This window comes from Sebastes umbrosus, chromosome 2 (assembly GCF_015220745.1).
Source record: "Sebastes umbrosus isolate fSebUmb1 chromosome 2, fSebUmb1.pri, whole genome shotgun sequence".
In the NCBI taxonomy this organism is placed as follows: domain Eukaryota; kingdom Metazoa; phylum Chordata; class Actinopteri; order Perciformes; family Sebastidae; genus Sebastes; species Sebastes umbrosus.
In genome coordinates, this window is record NC_051270.1 from 13,350,271 (window position 1) to 13,377,394 (window position 27,124).

The following is a 27,124-nucleotide window of genomic DNA, read 5'->3' on the forward strand; positions in this document are numbered from 1 at the left end:
TTTGACTGTGAACAGCAAGCTGTGCCTGTTGGAACGTTGTCCCGTAATTCCTAGAGCACATTGTTTTTATCTTGTACAAAACGGCTTTAAATATGGTAATGAGAGACCGATGTTCAATCACAGAGCCACCAATCTTATAATACATATCAACCAGAGTGCACAGCCAGCAATGGCTGTCGAGGGTAACAAATTGCAGATGGGGTTTCAACTGTTGCTGCGGCATGTTCAGTGTGGGATTGTGGTTGAAGGGAATCGGGTTACTCATAATTAAGAACATAGCTCGGAGCAGGTCGTACCCTCCACCGGATCAGCTTTTGCGGTTCTGACGGGACACAAGTCATTTAACTTCTGTTTGTCTGGACTGTTAGCACCGCAAAATAAACTTAGATTCACATTGTGTAATCATGTCCTGCATTGCACAGTTGTACTGCTTTATTTGTTAACACTTTCTACACTAACTATCCAGGAGAACAGCACAGACACAGTGTGATGGGTAGAGGCACACAGACAAAACTCCAGCAAATATAGTGAAGTGTCAACATTTTATGATAAAACTGAACTAAAGCTATTTCTCATAGATGGTTTGTGCACTCAGATCATGGCACTTTTGTACGATGATTTGCGAGCAGCTGGTAGATTGTGTTCATTATTTTACTGGAGCTGGGGAGGAAAAAAGGAGAAGCGGGGAAATTACAGCTTGACCACAATCACAGAGGACACAGCAATGCTATTAGTTTTCCAATGCAATCACATAATCCAATGGCCCGAGACATTTGCTTTAATCAGACACCTGGGAAATGCGTCCATCCCATTTCATTTCATCAGCTCAAATCAATCTCCTATCAGCATTAAATGAATATGCTGAGACGAGAAATCGGGATGGACAAGATATTATTACAAAAGGGAACTCCTTCATCACTGCCTTTTATGATTGCCTGTCTTTATTCTCCACGGTGTGGGCAATATATAAGGCACTATACTCCTTCATGTTGTAAATGGAGGCTGTATTTTAAAGTCCACCTCTCATTTCACTAAAATTTAAATGGTGCAAGATGACTCCCATCATTTCTTTTCATCCCCAAAAAGCAATTTCTAAGTAGATGTCACATCAAAAGGTGTATATCGCACTTTGGAACTTCAAAGAACGACGCTTTGTTCGGTGCAGTGTTACAAAGTACCATGATATACATGCAGACCGCCGTACAACAGCCACAGCTTGCGGTTTCCTCCCTCCCCTGCTCTGTCGCTGCATGCTGGTGAATGTGGGGATGCTGCTGGTATCGGTGATGCTGAGAGTGCTGCACCAGACGAGTCTTTGTCTGCTCTGGGAAGGCTGGGCTCCAGCTGGCTCCCGCTATGTGCAAAAGTCAGTGGGTCCCTCAGCACTCAGTGCAGGAGGCGAGCTGGTTGATTGATTGGGATGCACACCACCAATGCCCCCCCTCCCCCCATCTACCCCTTCGTTCCCACCACCTCCTCCTCCTCCTCCTCCTGCCTGTTCTTGCTCAGGGAGCACATGTGCCTCTCCTACTCTCCATTTTTTTTTTTTTTTTTTTTTTTTTTTTTTACCCAGACCTGCTTTATTACACACCATGAATACACGCCTGTGCATGTGTATAAACAAAGGTGCATGCTCACACATACAATGAAGAAAAAAAGATTAAATCACATGAATGAATGAATGAGTGTAGATTTTTTTTGCATGATTGGAACCATAAGGTTTTTGCACTGGAACATGTGTAATCTAGGAGCATTAAAAATAACCAGTTGTCTGCAACATTGGGGTTCATGCAGGGCAACGCATTTGCAGTCATTACAGATAACTGCTTAGCCAGACCATTCTCCACACTTGTTTTTTTTTTTTTTTGCTCTAGCAGAGAGATCCCTAACGAATTCATCATTCCAGACAGAGACACAGAGAGAGAAAGAAGGAGAGAGAAAGAGAGAGAGAGAGAGAGAAAGAGAGAGAGAGAGAGAGGGCGCCTGGGGTAAAATATAATTTTGACACATTTTTGGTATTGCAAGTGTTTTTTCTTTACAGCGTGTGAATGAATCTTCCCCCCAAGTGTTTGTGTGGAAGCGTGGAGTTGGAACCAAAAAAAAAAAAAAAAAAAAAAAAAAAAGGAGGCAAGAAGAAGCCTGTGTGCGTAAAAAGAATCACCACCGACCAGCAGCTTTTTCAGGACTCCAAGCGACCAACCAACCAACCAGCCAGCCAGCCAGCCAGTGTCTGGGTGAACGTGCGTGTGCGTGTATGTGCGCGCGCGCGTGTGCGTCCATGCATGCGTATGTGTGTGTGTGTGGACCAGGCAGCTAACACACACTTAACATTCGTTCGCAACATGGCGTTGGAAGCGCCGAGAGACACGACGGCTCTCCAGCCGACTAATGCCAGCTGATTGTTAGTGGAAAAGCCATGGAGGGGGACTGTTATTAGCCAAAAGAGAGAAACCCTAAAAACATTGTCAGAGAGTCCTTTTTACGCACCGTGCGGCTGGAGACAATAGCGGATTCCAACATATGCATGTCGCTATAACGGGATATAGCTGTAGACAGACGTGTACTACGCTGCTGCTGCTGCTGCTGCTGCTGCTAGGACCCCACTGGTTGGAGATATCAAAGGGCTGTACATGGCGGTGGAGAGCACAATTTGGCTGTTCTGTCTTCTGTTTTCGCTGTTTTGTGGTCCATCCAAGCAAGGTAAAAAAAAAAAAAAAAACTCACTTTAATAATAATCATCATCTGCATGTTGTTGTTTTTTTCCAGCGTGTGTCAGTGTGCAGTGTGTGTGTGCGAGGAGGTAGCAGCAGCAGCGGGGCCACTCGTATTACACTGAAGTGCAGTTTACTCAGAACATAAGTGGGGCTTGTGATAAAAGATATAGGAGAGAGGAGCTGAGCTGCTGCCGCTGGCTGAGCTGAGCTGAGCTGGCTGGCTGGGTGAGTGCAATATCCCCCTCTCTCCGTGTTTCTGTGTTCACCTCATGTGGCCTCTCCTCTCCGGTTCGCATGAGGTAGTAGTAGAGGGTTTGTATTGTTACTCCATGGTGCGTGTGTCTCTGTCAGGACGCGCTGCTTGCTGCTGCAAGAGGAGGCTTTTTTTTGGTGGCGTTACAGTACGGAGTTGCAGCACAAATTTACCCCCGACGAGGAGCCTGCCAGCCCGGGGGTGGGGGGGGGGGCTTTGTGAACCGACCGGGTGGAAGTTTGCGGATCAAACATGGGATAGTGGCTCATTATGAAGACATACATGGGCTTGGGCTTTTGGTGTTTTAATATGAGTGGAGGAGCGTCTTAAAATGTGTCGATTGCATTGCCAATAATAAACAAAAATGAAGTTTTTGCGCATGGGACGTCTGTAGTCTTATAGCCACTGACTGGCTCATGCAGAAAGTTGAGGATTTTTTGAGGCACGGGTAATCATGTCAACATAAAAAAGACGTTGTTATCCATGCACGATGTTGATAAACTTGGAAGAATAACGTGTGTTAAGAGAGCTGATGATGATGAAACATGCACAGTAGCACAGTTTTTATTTCCCAGACATTGCGGTGTGGCTCCAGAGAGAGAGAGAGAGAGAGAGAGAGAGAGAGAGAGAGGAAGCGTGCTGGTTTGGAGAGGAAAGTCTGTCTATAGAGAGAGGGTGAAAAACCGACCACAGGATTTACATGACAAAGACTTGTGTGCAGTGGAGGACTTCATACAGTTAAATGCTTTTCATGGCCAGGGGGAATAAAATATAACATAAGAAACAGTGAACCTGCCATGCATTTCTCAAAACTTCTACCATGCATGCACAGATGTTTTGTAGAATGGAATGACATCTTTTTATTAGGCTACTGAAACAAGAAAATAATCTCATTGGTATACATAATATATACATATTTGTAGAGACATTGAGGGAGTGGAACAGGGCTGAAATTACACCAGTTGTCATCAGACTGTCTTTGTAAAACTGTTGCAAACTCTCACACAGCCTTGGTATTCTGCTTTCAACTTTTAACTGTGTGACTGACATTTAGGCTCAAAATGCTCATAGCTGTATAAAAGTTTGAAGTACTAAGTGTTAACAGGTTGGTATTTATCTGTCAAGAGCCTATAATGAGGACCAGATAAGTGGAATGTGTGTATGTGTGTGTGAGAGAGATGGCACACTTATCTTCTTTGGACTCCGAGAGGTGGCATTCATGTCCAGGCTGGGCAAATGGTTTGACTAAATAATTCCTGAAAGCATGTAACTTATTTAAAGTGGCAGTAGGCGGACTGTTTTTGGCATCATTGGGCAAAAGTTCCATAATAACCTTTCAGCATATTGTAATTCAAGTGTTCTGAGAGATAACTAGACTTCTGCACCTCCTCTTAGCTGTTTTCAGGGTTTAAAAAATGTAGCCTGTGTTGGAAGACTTTGGCCAATCACAGGTCATTTCAGAGAGAGAGCGTTCCTATTGGCTGTTCATTCAACGGAGGCAGCTGTCAATCACTCGTGAACTTCGATCAAATGATCAAATAAGGCAGCGCTGATCAAATATGAATTAATATTCTGTTACTGTAATGCCTATACTCTCGAGTAAAATGTTTTCAGAAACATCTTGTAGTGTACTGTTTAGCTGTAAAATGAGAAAGTTTGCTCCGGCTGGTGGGCGGTTATTGGTATTTCTTCAACTTATCTCAACATGGCTGCCGGGTCACAAACTTTATAATTTTACAGCTAAACAGTACACTACAAGATGTTTCTGGAAACATTTTATGTGAGAAATAGGCATTACAGTAACATAATCTTGATTCATATTTAATCAGCGCTGCCTAGTTTGACCGTTTGATCGGAGTTCGCCAGTGATTGACAGCTGCTCAGAGACAGCAAGGTTCCAGCTCGGCTCTGATTGGTTGTTTTCCACCGGTCTGTGAAATCTTGCAAATGACATTAGGAGCACTGGAGGACACTGAGGCACTTGATTTTTTTCAGATTACTTGTCTCATGCACTACTGTCAGGATATAGTGACTCTTTTATAAACATATTTTTTCTAATAATATGCTCCAATTCTACCCACTGCTGCTTTAAATCTATACCACTCCATCGTTTGAATTACAGCTACTACAGAAAATTAATCAACAACTATTTTAATAATCTATTTGACAAAAAATGCGACAAAACGTTATCTGGTTCCAGCTTCTCAAATGTGAGAATTTGTTGCTTTTATTTGTCATCACTGAACTTATTATCTTTGGATTGATGGTCGGATAAAAGAAGGAATTTAAAGATATTCACATTGGTTTCTGACATTCCTGAATTTATAGATTAATCAAGAAAATGATCGGCAGATTCATCAATTAAGAAAATGATTGTTAGTTGCAGCCCCACTTTGAATTGCCACCCAATTATTGTGGAACAGGGGCCCCAAATGAAGTGAACTGAAGTCAATTTAACTTTTGACTTCAGTTAAAATCTTAACATGTCCTGATGTGAGAACAGGCACACCATCACATCGGACTACCTGTGCCCAATAACTGTGATGTCTACAATTTCTAATGTAATATTTTATAGCTCATGCAAGCTATTATTTTCCAGTATTTTTCGCTTAGACGCTTTTGTCCAATTTTGAAGTACATCTCTTTGAAAAAATCTCTGCTTAAAGATTTGCATTGTCTTACCGTAACGTTGTTTGTGGGTGTTGTCTCTTTTCTTGCAACACATTATGTAACACAGACTTTGCTCGCCGTTGCCTTTTGTCTCACTCGTCAGCCAGTGGAGTTGTGTTTAGTGTGTATAGCTGCTGCATTATTAAAGTTTTTTCACAGAGTATTTTATCCTTCTCTTGTGTCTGGAGATTGCCTGCACGTAGTTTTGCTGCTGCTGCACCTCTAGTGTGACATACTCCGCAGTAATTGCTACCAGCACGATGATGAGAAATATAGGAATATTGTGAGCAAGGATTGGTGTGGCGGTGAAAAGTCAAGGGTGGCGGAATGAATATATCAGAAACTGCAAAGCACTTTCGCACATCCAGGTAGACACCACCTCCCTCTGAGATATACTGTAATTCTATCACAAGTCCCATTATTCATTGTTCAATTATGCATATAAAGGCCTTTAAAGGAAGGCAACTAGAGGTATGCCTCCTTGACTTCCATCTGATATAATGGTAGAAGGTCAGAGGATACAATTTATATAGAGTTAGATCACCGTGGCCCGCAGACTCCAGCAGAGACAGAGTAAGGAATTACTCCCCTTGAGATCCTCCTGACAGGAGAGTGAGTGCCACACTGGGGGCGATCACATCCTGATGATGAAATCTCTTACAGGTAAATGGCGTTTGTGATGGAGGTTGTCTGTGATAAGAGTGAAGTGGAAATTGATTTATTTGCGCGTCGAGATTTATCATTGAAAGTTGGTGCCCAACACTTTTGATATTTGGTTGCTGTCGAAAAAGCCTTTGTATTTATAAAATATCACATTTAGAAAATTACTAAAAGAACATTTACATTAGAACAGAGTTAAACAACATGGGAGTGGGAAATATGCTTGCTTTTGCAAACCTATGTATATATTTATTATTGGAAATCAATTAATAACACAAAACAATGACAAATATTGTGCAGAAACCCTCACAGGTACTGCATTTTGCATAAAAAAAATATGCTCAAATCATAACATGGTAAACTCAAGCCCAACAGGCAACAACAGCTGTCAGTGTGTCAGTGTGCTGACTTCACTATGACTTGCCCAAAACTGCATGTGATTATCATAAAGTGGGCATGTGTGTAAAGGGGAGATTTGTGGGTACCCATAGAACCCATTTTCATTCACATATCTTGAGGTCAGAGGTCAAGAGACCCCTTTGAAAATGGCCATGCCAGTTTTTCCTCGCCAAAATTTAGCATAAGTTTGGAGCGTTATTTAGTATGCATGATTCCTTAGGTTTTCTAGTTTCATATGATACCAGTATATATTCACTCTAGCTTTAAAACTGAGCTACAAGCTAAAAATAAAAATTTGCATTAATGTGTTATTATCGCATTAACTTTGACAGCCCTAATTTAAATGTTTAAGAATTGTCATCATAACGTGCATTGCTTCAGGGCAGAAGCCACATTTGTATCTCTCTGCAAGCGTTTACAGCAGCATCCTGCATGTATTATTGCTAAATAATTACTTTGCATTGTTATTAGTCATCAGGACCAGTAAACAACACAGTCATTAAGGGTGACTCGGTGTTTGCATGTTTCTCTGTGTGTGTGTGTTTTTTTGGTTTTAGAAAGTGGAGCATGAATGTCGTGGGTGTCGGTGGTTGTGGGAACGGAGGCTGGTGAGCGGGGGCTGAGGGTGATTCTGGGACATGGATGAATTAGCGGGTGCTGGTGGGACGAATTTGAGGGCAAGGGCCATTGCTACATTCACAAACAAAGAGCTTGTTTTGTCCATTCTGAAGATCAAATGAAAGTACGTCAACTTCAGTTAACATATCTCAAGCAAATGAATGAAACAAAAGTGTGTTTGTTGGTTCACAGTAGTGGCGCCCCCAGAAAGTTTTCAAAGGGGTGGTGAGATGAAAGTTGTGGGGTGGCACACCAAAACCAAAAGCCATAACTGAATTTCAGGAATTCTATTATATTGTTGTAGTGTATGGGATAGTTGATAACTGTCAATTTGAGAGTTAAGGAATCGCATACTGATACGTTGATTTATAATTTTACAATTAATGTTACTAATTATCTGATGTGCATTGACTAATGCTGCACCCCGGTATCACGCCAAAGCGTGTAATAGACCCACCTGTCGACCAGAGGAGAGTGCGTCAGTGACATGTTTTTCCTCACTGATGTGTGAGTATTACAGGCATGTTTGAAGGTTCAGTAGGTTTAGGAAAGACATCTCGGTTGGGCTTAAAATAAGTACGTAAACTAATTACAATAAATATGAAAACAACGTAACATAAGTACAGAAAACACGTCACAAACGTCACCAAAAAACACTTCACTAACGTAGCTTACAAAACAAAACACTGGTCTCGAACACCGATGTCCTGGTTGAAAAGGCCTGTGTTTGTTGCACCCATCCACCATCTTCAAATAGTCTCGTTGTCCTTTTCCTTAAAAAGATAAATATACAACTTTAATTTGAAGGAGTACATTGATTGTAAGGAACAAAGCATTTGCTGGAAACAAGTTTAAAAACACCACACAGAGGCCTCACATTTTATGCATATGCGACTTGAGAGTGGTGGTAGTGGGGGGGGGGGCAGCAATTGAATCAGGGTGGTTCACAGTCCATACAGTTATTAATGGACATCATAAAAGAAAACATCTGCACCCCTGCAAGACTTTATGAGCAAATTAATCTGATTATTGTAACGCCTTTGGCCTTTTTATATGCACATGAAAACTGCATAAACATAGCAACAGTTGCACAATGAAGAGTTGGTGCTACACTGACTGACGCTGTCACCACATCATTTACCCTCGATGCACCAAATTAGTATTTACTGTTTGTGTCATCAGTCTAACAGTTCACATTAACTCGTATTAAGAATCTCAGTCCTCCTAGTTATTTGATTTGTACCAGCAAGTGTTGTTTGAGCTCACATGATGGTTTTCTGCGCTGTCCAGCTTACACAGTTACACAGTTGGGCTTTCCACTGGAGCAGCATAGTGTGATATGCCTTGATTTAGGGGAAAGGTACTTCCCATTAATTTCATTTCCTGTACCAAGTACCATCCATTCTGTAAACTGCTTATTCTGCATGTCGATGAAACCAGTGTGCCTGCAGGGAAGTAGTCAGCAGATACAGAGAGAACATACAAACTCCGCACAGAAATGCACCGTGCTGCCCATATATGCAAGTTGATCTCACCAATACCAGGTGGTATCATAGATTTAAAACCTTCAACCAGGAAGAAGAAACTAAGCTGCAACATATTTTAGGAGTACTTTGTCTAGAACAATGTCTTCCAATTGGTGATTGGTGGTCCAAAAGTGGACTGTGTGTCCATTCTGAGGGGTCGCGATAGGGCTGACCCGAATTCTTCGAAGCTTCGACCATTGCCATGGTATTCAACCTCCAAATCGTTATTCCAATGCTTTGTTTTTATGTATTCATTTTTATATATAATTATGCATAATAATGTATAAATCCAAAAATAGCTCATGAAATTAGGAATAATCCCACAACATTATTCATTATTCATATCCAACATTGATTATTATTAGTTATTCTCAGACGGATGTTGCTGTTTGTTGTCAGTCCTGGCCACTGAAATGGGGGAGACGGAGACAGACAGAAGAATATGTCAGCCTGTAGCGCCGTGTAGAATATTTCTCACCGAAGCTTTGAAGCCCAAGAAATGGTAATCGGGAAAGCCCTAGGTCGCCAGCATATAGATCAAAACAAGCGATGCTTTTGGCTTCCTCAGTTACTATCATGACCCTTACTCTGTACATTGTAATGACTCCCCCCTAGTGGCAGATGAAGAGGTTTTTTTTGTCCACTTGGGGGCAGTGGAAAGAAGTTGTGAACACAACGTTGACATATCATCACCTTTAAAGTTGATATGGCAAACTTGTTTGCAAACAGCTGTTTATTTACAGCAGCAACATTATCATTCATTTGGAGTCGTGATTCTGTCCAGCTATCAATGTGTACTCTGTTTTAGCTCTGTTTTTGGTCTCTACCAACACCTGAGGGAAATATCTGGCTTTTTAGAGGCTAAATGCTTCAATATATTTAGCAGCTACAGTCGCTAACCGTTTGCTGCTGAGCGGGTACACTAGAATGGGTTTTTGGAGCTTTTTTGCTGCAGCTGAAAACGACGCTATGAGAGCCCTGAGAGTATAGAGCTGGGCAATATATAGATATTATATTGATATCGTGATAAGAGACTAGATATTGACTAAATGGATATTGTAAAATGGCATCAGTGTTGTCTTTTCCTGGTTATAAAGGCTGCGTTACACTTAAGTAATGTAATTGATGTAATTTTCTGAACTTAACAGACTATTCTAGCTGTTCAATTATTTGCCTTTACCCACTTAGTCATTATGTTATCCACATTACTGATGATTATTTATCAACAATATCATTGTGTAAATATTTTGTGAAAGCACCAATAGTCAACCCTACAATATCGTTGCAGTATCAATATCGTGGTATTTGTTCAACAATATTGGGATATTTGATTTTCTCCATATCGCCCAGCCCTACTTGAGAGTGAACCAAAACAGTAAAGTTAGATTCTAGCTGCTTTAAATGTAAAAAATAAAAGAATATTGTATCCAGCAAAATGCTGGCCAGGATTACTCTATCCTTTTCAGCAGAGACACAGTTTTACTGTCTTGTTATTAACATGTTAAGGTGTCCAAAAAGAGCAGAATAAGCCTGCATGATTTAGGTCTAATTGCTGTTGCAAGGCCTTTAATGCCATTGTTTTATAAGCCCCAATGGCATTTTCTTCTTGCTGTTGCATTTTATTTAATTGGGTCTCAAGCCCAAATTACATCTCCTTTAGTTTTATTTTCATGTTGTGAAATTAAATTGGAGAAAATTGAAGAGCCTGTGTGGCCGTGACTTAATGACTGAGGAGAAATGTGGACCCTGAGGCAAGAAAAGTCAGGAACCACTGGTCTAAAGTTTAGAGTGGTATTAATGTGTCTCTGATTACATTATGTGTTAATCACAGCTTCCACCTCCCTATAATAACTTATTATGCTACCCTATACAGACCGACAAAGTACTGATGTAGACTGTAGGGAATAGCTAATGTGCACTTACTGTAAATAAAAGTAAACGAAAGGGGACAAATGGCCGACCACAGGTTTTTGAATATTTGCTATAACCCAGTATAGCTAAGTGAATACCATTAGGACCTTTAATAACAATAAAGATAATCCAAATTAGCAGCATTTGCTCACTTGCTCTTGAGGCTTTGAGCCAGCCCATTGCTTTGAAATCACCTCAGACTACCTCTATGTGATTTCAGCTCTAGGAGGAATTAAATTAGATTATTTTATTGTGAAATTGATGGATAAGTCTACAACTAAACAACTAGCTACTGTTTTAGGAATAAACACGCAATATTCTCAGGTCAGACATGGTCATCGTAGCAGCTTGTTTCATACAAAGTTAATATTTCAACTGAACACCCGAGGAACATTAGCCGTAGAAAACCTACTGCTGAGGTGACCCTGTGCAGTGTTAGGCATGGTGGTGGGAGGGAAATGTTTTTTTGAGTCAACCATTTATTCCACACACTGCACCAGGGTACTGTGGGGGCAAAGTTCTTTCTCTAGCTTAAATATCATGGAAATGTAAAGTTACACAAGGGGTTACATTTTCGGCTTGGCACAGTGTCAGAGGAAGATATTTTGGATCTAGTGAGGTTGGTGTGTTACAAACATTGTATCATTAAAATAAAGTCTGAACAAGGTTATTTGTCATGGAATTTCAAGTTCAAGTTTTTCCACAAAATGTACAAATTTAAGTTTGCAGCACAGTGAAGGTCGCAGTCTCACAGAAGTTGCATCACTGACTGCAATAAAGCTGAATGACATTCTGCATTACAATCATACCTGCGCTACATTTAACGGCAATAACAATTTCTTCCCAACACGTTTCGTCGTTCGTTTTTTCTATATTGCTGTTCTTCCATTATGTTGCCTTCAAGCTATAGGGGTGTCAAAACACCAGAGTAATGTAAGGCAAAACAGAACAAATGCTGAAATGCCGTGTGTTAATGAATAATTGATTGTTGGACAATTCAAACAAGAATACTAACACAGACCTGTGAGATAAGCTCTTACATTTGTGTCATCATAGAAGCTGGAAACGTCAGTAGAAAGTGCAGCAAGAGCTGTGGGTAGCATCAAGCCTTTCCTTTCCTTTTAGACACATTTAATCCAATTCAAAATGCTTTATTGGCACAAATGCAACAATGACAATATTGCCAAAGAGTCAAGTAATAATGAGAATATAAAGAAACAGATCAAAGTACAATTCATAAAATTACAATCACATTCTTATAGCTAACACTGTGTAACATTTACCACAGAAACAAAGCAGCATGGGCATCCCACGTTTTTCTTTTTCCCACCACATTTTTAATGTAAGTCCAATACTCTTGTCTATTGGCCTCTATTTGTCTTCCAAATATTGAGAAAAAAAATTTGGCTCGGAAATTAAAGTTTCTTTTAAAAGCTTGTTTTTTGTTTCCGGCACTAGTTGTCTCCCTGCTGACTGCAGTTTTTGTCTAATGATCTGATTCTGTTGCGCCAGTCCACAAGGCATCAGTACGCCAGTGATCGAGTGGTATTATTTCGGAGGTTATCCTTCATTCTACAGTTTCACATACTTGGTATCAAAGTGGTACCAGAACTGGAAGTTTAGAGTCAAGTTTTCAGCCAAGTATGCATGCCAGTGGCACTCAATGTACAGACTAACAAACAAACAAACAGAGCTGCAATGCAGAAATAGTCACAGAAAAAAAAAAAAGATTGTCATATAGAACTGAATAAACAGCCCCTCTGGCGCGTTGAACTTCCTTAACCACTGGAGGAAGATGGAGTCAATGTTGGTCTCCACCTTTAGGTCCCTACGAGTTGACATCCATGTCTCCTCCTGAACTCTTGTGTTATCTGTAGGCTAATGTTCAGAGCGTGTTCAGCTCCAGCTTGTTGTGTCTACACCAGAGGGCCAGCTGTTCAACCTCCCGTATAGTGGCAGCTACAGAATATTAAACATTGAATTTGTAGACGGATGTATGCTGTCTGTGGAGCCACTTGCATTAGCCTTTACTGTTACACTACTCATATGTCTTATATCAGTGTGGCCCTGAGGTCACCAGACAATATTTCTGTGTAGGTTTTTATTACTTTAACAAGCAATTGCAGTGGGTAACATGCATAGACTGTATATAAGGAGTGGACGTATAGTCACTGGGACCTCATCCATTTGTTTGTGGACTGCCATTTTGAAGCCTTGAGTTCGGCATTTTGGCCGTCGCCAGTTAAATTTTTTGCAACCAGAAGTGACACTAGAGGGTGGAGCTAAGTACAACCGAACGCTGTATAAGACATTTCTTGGCGACCAAAAAGGTTATAATTACCTTTCATGAACTAAAAACACACTGTGAAATGGTAAAAATTTGAATACAAAAACACAGACAACTCCTGGTCCAAACACCCTAAAGCATACCCTGCTTTATCATCCAGTTTACTCTAAATGGGAGCATAATTTACTAAATGAACATCATGTTGTATTGAAGAAGACTTGAAACTCTAGCGATTGAGACCATAAACTCATGTTTACAATATTTACTGAGGTTGTTTTTTCTCATAGACTTCTATGCAGTCCGACTTCCTTTTGCAACCAGAGGAATCGCCCCCTGCTGGCTAATAGAAAGAATGCAAGTTTAAGGCATTTCTGCTTTGGCTTCTCTTTTCAGACCCAGAGGTAGCCCACTGGTAACGTGGAGAAAAATATAATTACATCTATTCTCACCTTCCGTTCTCCCATGTCCTGTAGCAGATTAAGAGCTTCCCTCCTTAATGACTTAATTTAATTGCATTTCTAATTTAATTGATGGATAAATGATGTACTTATGTAAATTGTACTTTTAATGACTATGTTCTAGTTGTTAGCCTTGTTTGAACCCCAACTTATCCCACTCTTTCAGTATGTCTGTGCACATACATGCACAGATCTCTTGAGACTTAACGCCAGAGAGTTGGTCGGACAGCAGCGCCTGTGTAGAATAACTCATTACACATTAGCGGTAAATTAAGTATCTGTATGTGTGTGTGTTTGCCGAGGTACTTTCACCCCGTGTGCCTGCCTGCCTGCCTGCCTGCTTGCTTGTGTGCAAGCGTGGGTGTGTCAGCCGCGATTTGTGAGTGCATCTTGATCCCCTCCCCAGAGAGTCCATGCTAAATTAGGATGCATATTATTTAAAGATGCCCTGGGCTGAGTTTCAGCTGGGTATATTTGTGCAGTGAATATGTTGATTTTTTATGGTGCCCTGTGTGCGCCTATTCATGCTGCCAAGGAGGGAATCTTAAGCACAGAAGTGTTTGTATGAAAGGAGAGGAAGTCTTGAGCTCGATTTTTGTCTGCAATGAATTCAAATGATTTGCTCTCTTGGGATGTTCAAAGAACTTTGTTGAATTTATTTTTTTACGGCTTTTTTTTTTCAGCGGTGAATTGCACAACCTCTTAGAAATATCTGAAAATAAAACCTTGTGAGCTAATGAGTGTTTAAAGGAACAGTGTGTACCATTTCGGGGGATCTAGTAGCAGAAATGGAATATAATATTCATAACTATGTTTTCATTAGTGTATAATCACCTGAAACTAAGAATTGTTGTGTTTTCATTAGCTCAGAATGAGCCCTTCATATCTACATCGGGAGCGGGTCCTCTTCACGGAGTCCGACATGTTGCTACAGTAGCCCAGAATGGACAAACCAAACACTGGCTCTAGTGAGAGCCTTTCGCGTTGCAAAAACATCTAGTGGTGTGGTTGCAATCTGCAACCACACCACTAGATGCCACCAATCCTACACACTGTACCTTTAATTCTGCACAAGTATAAGCATACATGCATGTAGTTATGACTAGCCTAATTTGTATAGGTTGTAAAAGAAAATATGTTTTCCATCTAAAACCTTTGACAGAGTTATGATAATATAATGAACCAATCAAATATATTTAAAGACCATTTGTTCTGGCCTTTATTGTTTTTCAATATGATGTAATTTTCAGGTATGGGACATTTCAGGGGTTGTCTATCTGCTAAAGTAATGGCTTTTTGGCATCCACATGTGGGTGTCAGTGTTGGAAAATTGCCATTTGACTCCTTTCAATCATGACAAGGGGGTTACATAGAGCTGCTTAGAATGGTATTTGGAATTTGGCCCACGAGACAAGCCAGGTGCCAAGGTGAGAGATTGTTTATTGCAATGTGCTGCTAAGCTATCTTGTTATCTTGCCATCTGAAGGAGAGCTGTTCTCTTATTTGGCCATCACACCAAATTCCAGCCATTTTTACCAAAACAGTGTAGCTTGCATTCTAGCTCGCAGAAGTCATATTTCAGAGTAAAAGATTTGCCTTAAAGTCTCTTGTGAGCGGTTTGCACACAAAAATGTGATATGTAAGAGCATTGTAATCTTGAGTGTGCCTTTACCAGCAATGTTACTGCTTTTGTTCACACTTGAGCCATGTGAAAAATGTTACACGGTAGTACTTTTCAGATGACGCTAACATGTAAAACTGGCATTTACATTACAGAGAAAGTCTTATGGGACAAATAGTAATGTTCTTCTATAGCAGCTTTTGTTGTCCCTCTTTTGCCTACAAAGTCTTTGGTAATGCTGTCTGTTAATTCTTTGATCCCAGGAGCATAAATGGATATTACTACCGCAATGATGCAACTCAGATGGATTGTGATATTTCATCCTGTTGGCTTAGGTCATTGAGGTTTGCCACGTAGTGTCATTGATAACATTACGTAATGTGATTTGAGCTGATGCTCGGGGTGGGGTCACAGCTCCTACACAGGGTGGTATACAGTATTTTATCCAAGCGAGCCAGCACTAACCTCAATCCAAGGCCTTATCATAACCTCATTTGAATCCCAGCACTTGCTGTATCCATAGCTCCAACTCCACTGACAGCGGTGGCAGTATTGAACATCATCTTCGTGCTGAAGCTGCAGCAAGAGAGGCAGTCAACAAACTCCTTATAGTAGTGGTTATATCCTGTCATTCCACAAATTCTAAATAATTGTGATTATCATTTTGTCCATAGTCGTGCAGCCCTACTGATAAGCTCTATATACCTGAAACAACTTGATTTCTTACTTGCTTTCATGACTGTGGCTCTTATTCTACCAGTGTAGCTTAATCCTTGTATGTGCGATTGTGTGTGTGTGTGTGCTATTGTGAGAGAAGCAGCAGCAGTCTGGCGGCGCTCATTTGGTCAACTAACCTGCATTCACATTCCTTCCATTCCTCCCCGCTGTCTGCTTGGTCACATGAGTGCAGAGGAGTTACACTGAAGCCGGCCCTGCAGGTGGGAAGAAGTGGGTAAATATAGATAAATATTGCAAAGCCACTACCGAGAGTTGTAGAGTTATGGTACGTTGATGAGTATGTGCTGCAGAGGGAAAAGGCAGTTCAGGAAATTCACATGCATAGCAGTCAAAAGGAGGATTGACAATTTTAGTGCAAGTGCAGCAGACTGTGCTTTAATTCCTGGATTACTCATATCACATTTAACCGTCATACAATACACACATTTAGGAATCTCTGGAATCATTTGTGCATTCATACTGAGCAAACTCGCCCTTTAGTTCTCATTCAGAGGCAGTATATAATACGCAAAGATCACAGCACATCTCTCTCACATCATCAGTGATGGAAAATGTCATTATTGAGAACCCCGGTGTGCGCATAATAATACGTGAAGCTCGCTCAGTGCAGCATGCCCTTCCTCTGTGCACGTACCAAGCAGTGTCACATAGCAGTCTCATTCATCATTCTGACCTTGTGGGAGATGCTTAACCCTGATCCTTGCACATGAGCATTATAATGTACATGTGCCTCACTTCAAAGAACAGAGTTGAGTAAGAGGAGAGTGTATTTCCATATAATGCCTTCCTGTACGCCCCGCCTTTCTCTCTTACATACTGGGAACCTTTACATCACCAGTGCAACCGTCTCATTCGCCAACGTCACCGGCCGGGAAACAAATTCCTGTACATTCATCGTGTCGCTGTGCGAACAAACAGATTCTGATTTGGATCTCCCGTGTTACTCCCATGTTGGTTTTATTGCTCGCTTTGTTGACTCACGCAAGTGGGCCTGGCACTTGACATGGCCATGTGGAGGCCCCATGCTGTTGGGAGGCCCTGCATGCAGGATCGCCGCTCTGTGATTGGAGGAGGCCAGGCTGGGATGAATGAGCACTGTACATAGAGCAGGAGGCATGAGGGACTGCACTGGTACGCCCCCACCTCCCCTCTCTCATTCTCTATCCCTCTTGTTCTCTGCTCTGCTCCCTTTCTCCCTCTTGTGCACACACATTCAGTGGGACACGGGAGCCATGTTTGTCTCACCACAACCGCTCTTCTTTTCACTCTACACTTTCATGCCATTTGTTGTTCCGCTGGCTTTGAGAAGAGAGTCACTGTATGATCGTGTCAACTTAGCGGTTCATTAGTGCCTGCAAAACATGGAAACTTTTCATATTAGATGTTGGACAGTAGAGCTATTGTGCATCTAAGTACAGTGTGACAGGTGCAAAGGCAGGTTGACAAATCATTACACGAGTTTGAGAACCATGTAGAGCTGAAACAACGTAGATTATTTTATTTTAAAGCAAAAATGCTTAAAATCCACTTGTTCCAGCTTCTCTAATGTGAATCTTTACTGGATATCTTTGTCTTCTACGATAGTAAATTAAACATTTGTTGTTGTGTTTTACTTGTGGAACAAAGCAAGTAATTTGAATATGTAATCTTGGGCTTAAACCTGTAGTAAGCAGAATGTTTTTGGCATCATTGGGTAGAAATTCCATAATAACCTTTCAGCATATTGTAATTCAAGTGTTTTGAGGGATTAAAAAAATCTAGCCCATGACGGGAGACTTTCCAATCACAGGTCATTTCAGTGAGAGAGCGTTCCTATTGGCTGTTCATTCAACGGAGGCAGCTGTCAATCACTCACAAAATCTGATCAAACAGTCAAACTAGGCAGCGCTGATCAAATATGAATTAATATTCTGTTACTTTAATGTTTATTTCTCACCTCAAATTTTTTCAGAAACATCTTGTAGTGTGAAGTTTTTGCTCTAAAATGAGAAAGTTTGTTCCGGCTGGTGGGCGTTGCTTGGTATTTCCTCAACTGATCTCAACATGGCTGCCGGGCCACAAATGTTCTCATTTTACAGCTAAACAGTACACTACAAGATATTTCTGAAAACATTTGAGCCGAGAAAGACATTACAGTAACAGAATATTGATTCATATTTGATCAGCGCTGCCAAGTTTGACCGTTTGATCGGACTAGTGAGTGATTGACAGCTGCTCAGAGACGGCAGGTTCCAGCTCGACTCTGATTGGTTGTTTTCCTCCGGTCTGTGAAATCTTGCAGACGCCATTAGGAGCAGCGGAGGACACCGAAGGACACAGAGGCACATGATTTTTTTCCGATTAACTGTTGCATGTATTGCTGTCAGGATATAGTGACCGTTTTATGAAAATAACTTTTTAACCATATTTGCTCTAATTCTACCCACTGCAGCTTTAAGGAAATGGTGATGTAATGAAATTTTATAGGAGCATTGTATAGACATAGATCTAGGCACAGAACTAATTGATTAAGCAAACAAAAATAATCATCACATTCATTAATAATGAAAATGACACTTTGTTTTTCATCTTGAAATGTCAATAATGTGCTTTTGGGAGGTGATTAGATGGTAATAAATTAGATTTGTCTTTTTAAAGTTAAAGATTTTCAATATGCCACTTGATCCGGAGGCCAGTGGCTGAATATTTAATTTAGGAAGACTCTTTAAACCGTTTCCTGCAGCCCTAAAAGTGAAAAAAAATCAGCTTCTATTAATATTGCAGCCCCCTCAGTTTGTGCAAACCCGGTGAACTCTCCAATGCACAAAATCAGAGTAAAACCTTTGATTCATTGTATCAGCTTTCTGACAGCGAGAGTGAGTGTGTGTTTTGCGGTTAAGATGACGGGGTGTGAGAAGAACCCCGCTGTATCGTCATGGGAGGAAACACAGCTTGAACGGTTAACACCTGACACGGCAGCTGTTCAGATTGTCGAGTGACTCACAGCCTCGCTGTGGATTCAGTGAGCCCTCTGTATGCAGCATTGCTTAACTAGTAAACAGAGTTTTATTTGCCATCAGAGCAATTTAAGACTCATAAAGAGGGTTGAATGTGTGGCATGCTTCAGACTCTTGACGCCGCTTTACATTTTTCACAGACCGAATCCAATGCCCAAGGCAACATTTTTAACATGGAAAGCCATGCCAGAGATGAAGCACACTTGATAAAAGCCTAAATATTTAGACAGGAGTGAGGCGCGTCTGTCAGGGAGACTTTCTGCTTCTTGTTATTACACAGGCATTTCCACCTGCATACCGAAACCTGAGAGCTTCAATCTCTCTCTGCAGGGTTTATCGCTATGCTGCCTCTCTGCTCAGATTATCCCAACTGTGGCTTGGAAATATCGATTTATTCGCACGCCGGATAGTTTTCGGGCCACAAGCTCGTGTAAGTGCCTGGGCGATTTTATACCTTGTTGTTATCGATGTTAGGTGATTGAATCAGCAAACAAAGGCTGTGCTGAAACAACATGCGAGCACTAGTTGAGCTTGATTTGAGGTTTGGTTTGTGGCATCCAGACCTACCACACACACACACACACACACACACACACACACACAGACAGGAGTTATCCCGCTGTAAACGTCCCAGTGCTATCAATCAGACCATCTGTCCCTCTCCACTCAGCCTTTATTTAGGCTTCAGTGCATAGTGATGTCCTACAACGCTGTTTTACCGAGACAAGTACTAACCTACAAGTATGATACAATACATTGCGAACATTGCAATTGCTAACATCATTCAGGAACAAGTCGTAGCAATTATCTACTGCTGCTGTGTCAATTTAGCAGGAGGTACGAAGCAATCTGGTTATCCCTGCTTTTGAGTGCTTTAGTGGTCCCTCCTCACAAAAGCGTCTGTAATCACATTTCGCTGCTCGCTGTCAATTGAGTCTCAAGGCTGCCCTAGTCTTATCTAGCACTATTCAGTCCTGGTATTTCATTCTTTTAATTCTCTGGGTTTCTTTCTTTGTCTCATCTTCTCTTTTCCATTTCTCATTTGTAACCTCTTTCACCCTACTTGGCACTTGTTAATACAACACTATAGTATAGTCTGCTTGAACTCGTTTTAAGCCATGCTTGCAGTGTGTGGTTGGCAATGTCGGTCTGTCGGTCGTTCCGCCACTTTGAGTTCAGACTGAAATATCTTGACATATTGTCTGAATTGCCATGAAATTTGGTACAGGTGTCCATGTTCCCCTTAGGATGAATGTAATAACTTTGGTGATCCCTTAAAGGTGCTCAATGCGAAATTGATATCTATTGCCTCCACGCAGCTCTCAACATGGCGATGGTTGAGCTGGCGGCTCGTAGCTAACGGTGCTAACAGCGCTAACAGTGCAAAAAACGTCAACAGTGCTGACAGAGCAAACAGTGTTAACCTGGGGGGCAACCTCCAGGTCTGAAAAGTGAAGCCAATGTGGAATTGCCTTAAATTTGCATTATTTTCAACAGCCAGCAGGGGGCGACTCCTCTGGTTGCAAAAATAAGTCTGATTGTATAGAAGTCTATGGGGAAATGACCCTACTTCTCACTTTATTTATTACCTCAGCAAACATTGTAAGCATGAGTTTATGGTCTCAATCGCTAGTTTCAAGTCATTTTCAATACAGCATGATGTTTATTTTGTGAATTATGGTCCCATTTAGAGTAAAATAGACGTTAAAACAGCAGCAACAACAGTGACTTCATGCTCAGGATGACATTACCCCACTATGTCTTTATTTTGCAAATAGTTGTTTGCCGCTATATTAATGCTCTGAATATCGTATAGAGAACCTTTAACTTTTCAAATAGTGCTGCCATCAGGTCAAATAAAAAATGTGTCCAATACTTTGATTTATGAACGAATACCTTCAAAACTAATGACATTCCCATTAATCTCAGCTGTACTTTATGTTTAGTGCTAATTTGCTGGTGTTAGAATGCTAAACTAAGATGGTGAAAATAGTAACTAAACATTATACCTGCTGAGCAGGTTAGCATTGTTATTGTGAACATTTTAGCATGTCAATGTTAAATCACCACTGTGCCTAACTATAGCTTACAGAAGCCAACATGATGAATATCAGGAGAAGGTAATAACGGCAAAACAGATGACCACATATGTTTCACTGGGGTATCAGCACCGGGTAAAAAGAACCTTCACTTCATTACTGTAAATGAAGCACCAGATTTTGGACTCTTTTAGCCGAGCCTCTTTTGTGCGTGTCTCTGGTTCCTGAAAGGCCCGAGGTATTGTATAGCTTCACTTTAGAGGCTGTGGAAACCTGAGCCGTGGCCTCCGAGTCATGGGGTGTCCAGTCTCTGTTGACAGTGAGCTGGGCCGGGTGAAATATTCACTGTGTTGGGTCACTCTCCTCCTCCTACTCCTCCTCTTTCTCCTTCTGTTCTCTCCCAAACGTTTTGTGAATAGCTGATCCATTAACAGAAATGGACCAGCGGAATAGTGTTGATGGTATCGAGAGCACTGCCCTCCTAACTTCTCCATTTCCCCTGCCTTTTCTCTCTCTCTCTTCTTCTCTGTCTGCGTGACAGACAGGAAAAGTCTGTTTCTTTGTCTGTGTTTCTTTTTGTGTATTTCTTTGTGAATAGGACTACAAATCAGTATCAGTTTAATTTATCCATTTATCCAATTATCCACCTGATATTTAACAGCAAATATCTGATTCAATCTCACACAATTTTGGAGATCCTACCACAGCTGTATTCTTTATCCAAATTACTGTAATGGGCGCAATTAAAAAGCTATTACGAATCCAGATAAGGTGTCAAAATTGTTACTGATTGGCTAAAGGGCACTCTATTATTTGTGTGTGATATGTTTGCTTCTTTATCAGCCATGACAGCGATGAACAGCACCTCTGCTAGGCACACGCACATAACGCTCTTTGCGTAGGGCACAAAATGCCGGAGGGGGCACAAACAGCCTGGCCATAACACTGCCGTTTGCCACTGATGTGTCGCGAAACTTCGCGGTAAAGACGGCTGAACTTTTACCCCTTTTCCCAATAAGCTAGCATGACATGTTTGGTATCAACGGATTCATTGCAATCTCAAGATTGATATGATACCATTGTATGGCCACTGTCTCAAAAACTGAAACCCGGAACGACCTTTAAAAGACAGTAATGTTAATGCCATATTCAGAGGGTTAGCAGTAGGCCAAGTAAACCTGAGGAGGCGAATAATTCCAATTTTAAGATCATGGTGATCAATGAGACAAGCAGAGTCTATTTAAAATGTAACCTATGGTTCTTTTTTTTCTCTTTTAGATGGTTAAATTATGTTAGAAATAGGCCAACCAGTAGGCTAAAGTTACATTTCTGGCCTATTCAAACAAGACAACTTCATTTAAAAGACATATATCAGCTTACCTTGTTTCTTTTTCAATGTGTTAATGTTACTGGCGCATTCTGGTCAGATTATTTTTATATATATATATATATATGTATATATATATATATAAACAATATTTGATCTTCAAAAAATCTTTTTAAAAAAGGGGATGTCTCACAATCAAGGTTAATATGGTATATTCTAAGCAGGTTAAGAGGCTATGTCAATCTTGTATGCACGAAAATAACACTGTTTAAGAACTTCTGGGCAGGGAGCGTTTTGCGAGCGCACAAAAAATATTGTCGCACGTGCTTCCGCACGCACCAGGAAAGGTGGAGGGGCACCTGCTAAAATCTTGCCTAGGGCGCCAAATTGGTCAGGACCGGCTCTGGTGATGCTGTAATTGTTTACACCTTGTGTCTTTTACACCTACTGTATCAGTGACAACCACAGAAGTGGCTTTGAGTACTTAGCCATGAGGTGTTTATGTCTGTCTGTGTGTGGACAGATTTTGTCACTGTGATAGCGTCACAACCGTGTAAGATGTAGTCACGAAACTTTACAGGTGTTTAGTTGAGATCAAAATGCAGCCATAGTTCGAAGATGGGTGTGGTCCGAGCAAGGGCGCCGAAAGTAGCGGGGAAGGAACACTTGACAGACCTGGTCCGATTTGGCGTCGCGGCCGGTGTGATCCCATCGCAAGATGGTTTCTAGTTGTTTCTTTTTCTCCTGTTGTCTGTCAGGCTCTATTTCATCCTCTCCCCTTTGTAAACCACTGTCCTCTCTCTACTTAGAGTAAGCTATGATCCTCTTGGCGCAGTGCCATCACAATCCATTCACTAGAGCTCAGTGAAACCGCCCAGCCGCTACTATATCCCAGAGTGCACCCCGTCCTTTCCAGCAGCTCCCATTTGTACAGTAAAATGGCAAAATGGCCACTTCACAGACCCCCCCCCCTCTTTACCACATTTTGTCCTCATGAGACACTGACAGTTACTCTGTGGGCGTGCGTGCATGCGCCTGTGTTTGTTGTAACGGGTGTGTGGGTACATGTTAGCGTGTGAATGTATGTGTGTAATATGTGTATGTGCCGCACATGGCCACAAATCTAGGGCATGTGCGAATGTGTGTCTCAGTATCAAGTGTTTTATTCCCAGATGAAATAGCCACCCCTTGAAATATGTGACATGCTTATCATGCCTATTTTTTTTTTAAAGGATAGCAGGTCATGCTAGTCCTGCAACTGGACCTTTTTTTAGGTTGGACACCTGTTTTATTTCATCTTGTTATATAATTAGATCTAACCCTGAAAGAAAATTAGTGTTTTCCTGCTTTTTTTCTATTTTGCATGTTCCTCATCACACTTGTGCTCCAGTTTTGTGAGGCGTAATGGCTTCCATATTCAACGCAGAATGATCCCCACCTCTCGCCAAGTGAAACCATTGGCAGTGAGCTGGGAAATGGCTGCTAACGTTTTAATGACTTAATGAGACCTAATTAGTTGAAATGGGAGTGAGGAAGAGAGGAGGTGATCTGTGTCAGTGTGTGTTGGCGCGCTTGTACGCCGTGTTTCTGTTCCTACAAGATTGTGAGTGTGTTTTACTGTTCTTTACAAGTGTGTCTCTATGTTTCTCTGTTTGTATGGTTTTTCAGTACATGTGTGTGTATGCATGTTGATGTTGTCTCCATGGCAAGTGTATGTATGTGTGTGTGTGTGTGTGTGCCAGAGCGTCATGCAGCCTTTCTCAGCATTACCCAGCCTCTTCATCAGGAAGTGATGGTGGGGGGTCAGGCCTCATTTAATCAAGGAAAAAATTCCATCTCCCATTAACTTAATTAATCCAACGCTGGAGAAAGAGAAGCTGAAAGAAATTTGCCCGTGTGTGTATGTGTGTGTGCGTGTATGTGAGAATATAGTGTTTCTAAGCCGGATTCATGAAGAGGTTTGTCAAATGAACTGTAGAAGGGAACTTTAAATGATATTACTTGCACAGGTACAGTGATGACTTTATGAAATAGTCATTTGAAGTGACTTAACCTTAATTTATAATATTTGTGAGCTATAGATAGCGGGTTGTAAGCGGAAGTAAACAATCCACCATTAGGCATACAGTGGTGGCACCTCACTTGTAAAACCATGTGTGTAACACTGTAATGTGTGCAAAGGATTTCACTTCTTTGCCAAGAAATCTGTCGATCCAGTAGAACCTTTTAAATGTAAGGTTATAATGTAAAAAAATGTAAACTCATCAATTCTTTAACACACATATGGGACATTATTGTTGGAGGTGCAAACCATTTCTCTGTATACATCCATGGTGCAAATAATGGAGGTGGTAGCGGGCAGCGGTAGCGTGATGTCACTGTGTAAAAGATTAATTGAAAAGTTTAAATTTTTTCTAGGGCTGTCAAAGTTAACCCGACAATAACATTTTAACGCAAATTTGTTTTAACGCCACTAATTTCCTTAACGAATTGCCACATCTTGCAATTTTTAGGTTGTAGCAGGTTCAGTTTTAAATTAAAGATACTGGCATCATATGAAACTAGAAAACCTAAGGAATCCATGAGCACTTCATACCAGCTTGTCTTGAAGGAGGCAAAATAACACTCAAAACTTGTGCTAAATTATGGTGAAGAAAAACTGTCATGGTCATTTTCAAAGGGGTTCTTTGACCTCTGACCTCAAGATATGTGAATGAAAATGGGTTCTATGGGTACCCACGAGTCTCCCCTTTACAGACATGTCCACTTTATGATAATCACATGCAGTTTGGGGCAAGTCATAGTCAAGTCAGCACACTGACACACTGACAGCTGTTGTTGCCTGTTGGGCTTGAGTTTGCCATGTTATGATTTGAGCATATTTTTTATGCTAAATCTCTGAGGGTTTCTGGACAATAGTTGTCATTGTGTTGTGTTGTTAATTGATTTATAATAATAAATAGATACATGTATTCACATAAAGCAGCATATTTGCCCACTCCTATATTGATAAGAGTATTAAATACTTGACAAATCTCCCTTTAAGGTACATTTTTAACAGATAAAAAACTGTGTGATTAATCATGGACATCATGCAATTAATCACGATTACATATTTTAATTGATTGACAGCCCTATTTTAACAGATGGCAGGTTGTCTTTTCTGGGCTGCTCCACCAACAAACTGAGACTTTGGAAATAATAAATCATGTTTTCATTAAATGATGCATTTCTTCAGATTACACTGTAAGAAATCATTTAATCGTAAACTAGCAAGTAATCCGTGGTGGGTTTAATTGCTGCACTGCACTTTTACATCCATACTGTGGATGTGGGAGAGAAGCGATAGCTAAATGTTATTTTCCTAAAGGTTATGTGTCAAAGCTAATTTGAAACAAGTGAAGGTTGAGACGGAAAAAGCTCCACATTCAAGCAGACTACTTTAATGTGACATTGGGGCAACAACCCAAACATCTCTGCTTTCATTGTCAGTGTAAATGCATTCAGTTGATTTCTGACACCGCAGTGATTGCGGCTGCACTTGAGAACACAACACATAAATCAACCGCCAGGTTTGTCTATAGCGGAGGTCAGACAAGAATATAAAGGTTTTCATATTTTGCAGTGTTTTATCCCAACTGCTACTTACTGTACTGTGCCTAAGCATCTGATAATGAATAATATGTGTAGTCTACTGAAAGTAGTGCTATGTAGAGCTACTGTTGACTCTTACTTTTCATGGTTTTACCTTATTTGTCTAATGCTATCCAGCCTTTTCATGAAAGACAATTAACTGGCTGCCATCGTGTCAGTCAAGGTTTGAAGTTTTCAGTTCTTTTTATCTTCCATCGCCGACTCCCTCTTGATCTTTCTCTTCTTTTTTTTCACGAATTCTCTTTCTCCTAAGATCTTTATTATTCTTTTTACCCTTCCACCCATTTTGTTCTTCAGAGAACTGAATGTTGAAAAATAGAGTGCGAAAACAGAGAAATAATACTAGCTGTGTAGGTGAGATACAGTCATATGAAGATTGGAGTGTTAAACCATTCATAGCATGACCATGAATGCATTCATTGTAATTCTAAATCATTTGCAACTTCCTTTCAAAAATGATAATTTGAATGTTTTAGCATTGTAAAATTGCTGTGGTTAAACAAAAGCATCTCCTTTGAGTGCAGTTTATATAGCACTCTGCCGCTCATCTCACACCAGTTCATCAACCTCTCACTCCAGGACTTCCCCTCTCTCTCACAGACTTTAATGTCCTGCTGCTGACATACAAATCCCTTCATGCCGCTGCACCCTTTTCATGTTCAGAGCTTCTCCTCCTCCTCTTCCTCTTAGTCTGGCCTCCTGTCTGTCCCCAAAAACACCTTGCCTCTGGAATACATTCCCCCCCATCCATCTGTGCTGCCAGCGCTATTGATTCTATTGGAGTTATGCTATGAAATGACAAATTGCTAAACGTGGAAATTGATAAACTAGACTAAAATAGCCAAAAATGACAAATGACGCATATGTGTGAATAATTGGATCGATGAAGAAGAAAAGTGCAATGTTTAATTTATAGTTTAGCTCTCATAGTGTTCACAGAGCAATAAAAAGGTTCCTGCTACTCTAATCGACAACGATCGGTCCAATCCTAAAATGTTGTTCAACATTGTGAGCCGTGATCCTCCCCCAGGCCAGATATTAGATGCCCCTGAGAAATGCGAGGAATTTCTGTCCTGATTTTCACAGAAGATCTCAAATATAAGGAGTGTAATTTCTCCCCCAGATTCTCCAGTTACGGTTGAGAAGTCCTGTGTTGTTTTCCTCTGCTGACATGTAGTGTAAAGCACTTTGAGTGGTCGGAAGACTAGAAAGGCGCTATGTACTGTAAATGCAAGTCCATTTACCAAATGACT

The 27,124-nt window shown here is 40.9% G+C and overlaps 1 protein-coding gene across 3 annotated transcripts in view; it reads left to right on the forward strand.

The window, feature by feature from the left end:
* Window positions 1-1,235: 1,235 nt before the first annotated feature.
* Window positions 1,236-27,124, forward strand: part of igdcc4 (immunoglobulin superfamily, DCC subclass, member 4) — a 64,261-nt gene continuing 38,372 nt past the window's right edge. Inside the window, exon 1 of one of the 3 annotated variants that reach the window (XM_037757687.1) lies at window positions 1,236-2,700. In XM_037757687.1, coding sequence (XP_037613615.1) covers window positions 2,631-2,700 — 70 coding nt within the window. In that variant the 5' untranslated portion in view covers window positions 1,236-2,630. The remainder of the gene's footprint in view (window positions 2,701-27,124) is intronic. The other 2 variants (XM_037757674.1, XM_037757684.1) reach the window with 2 other exon arrangements.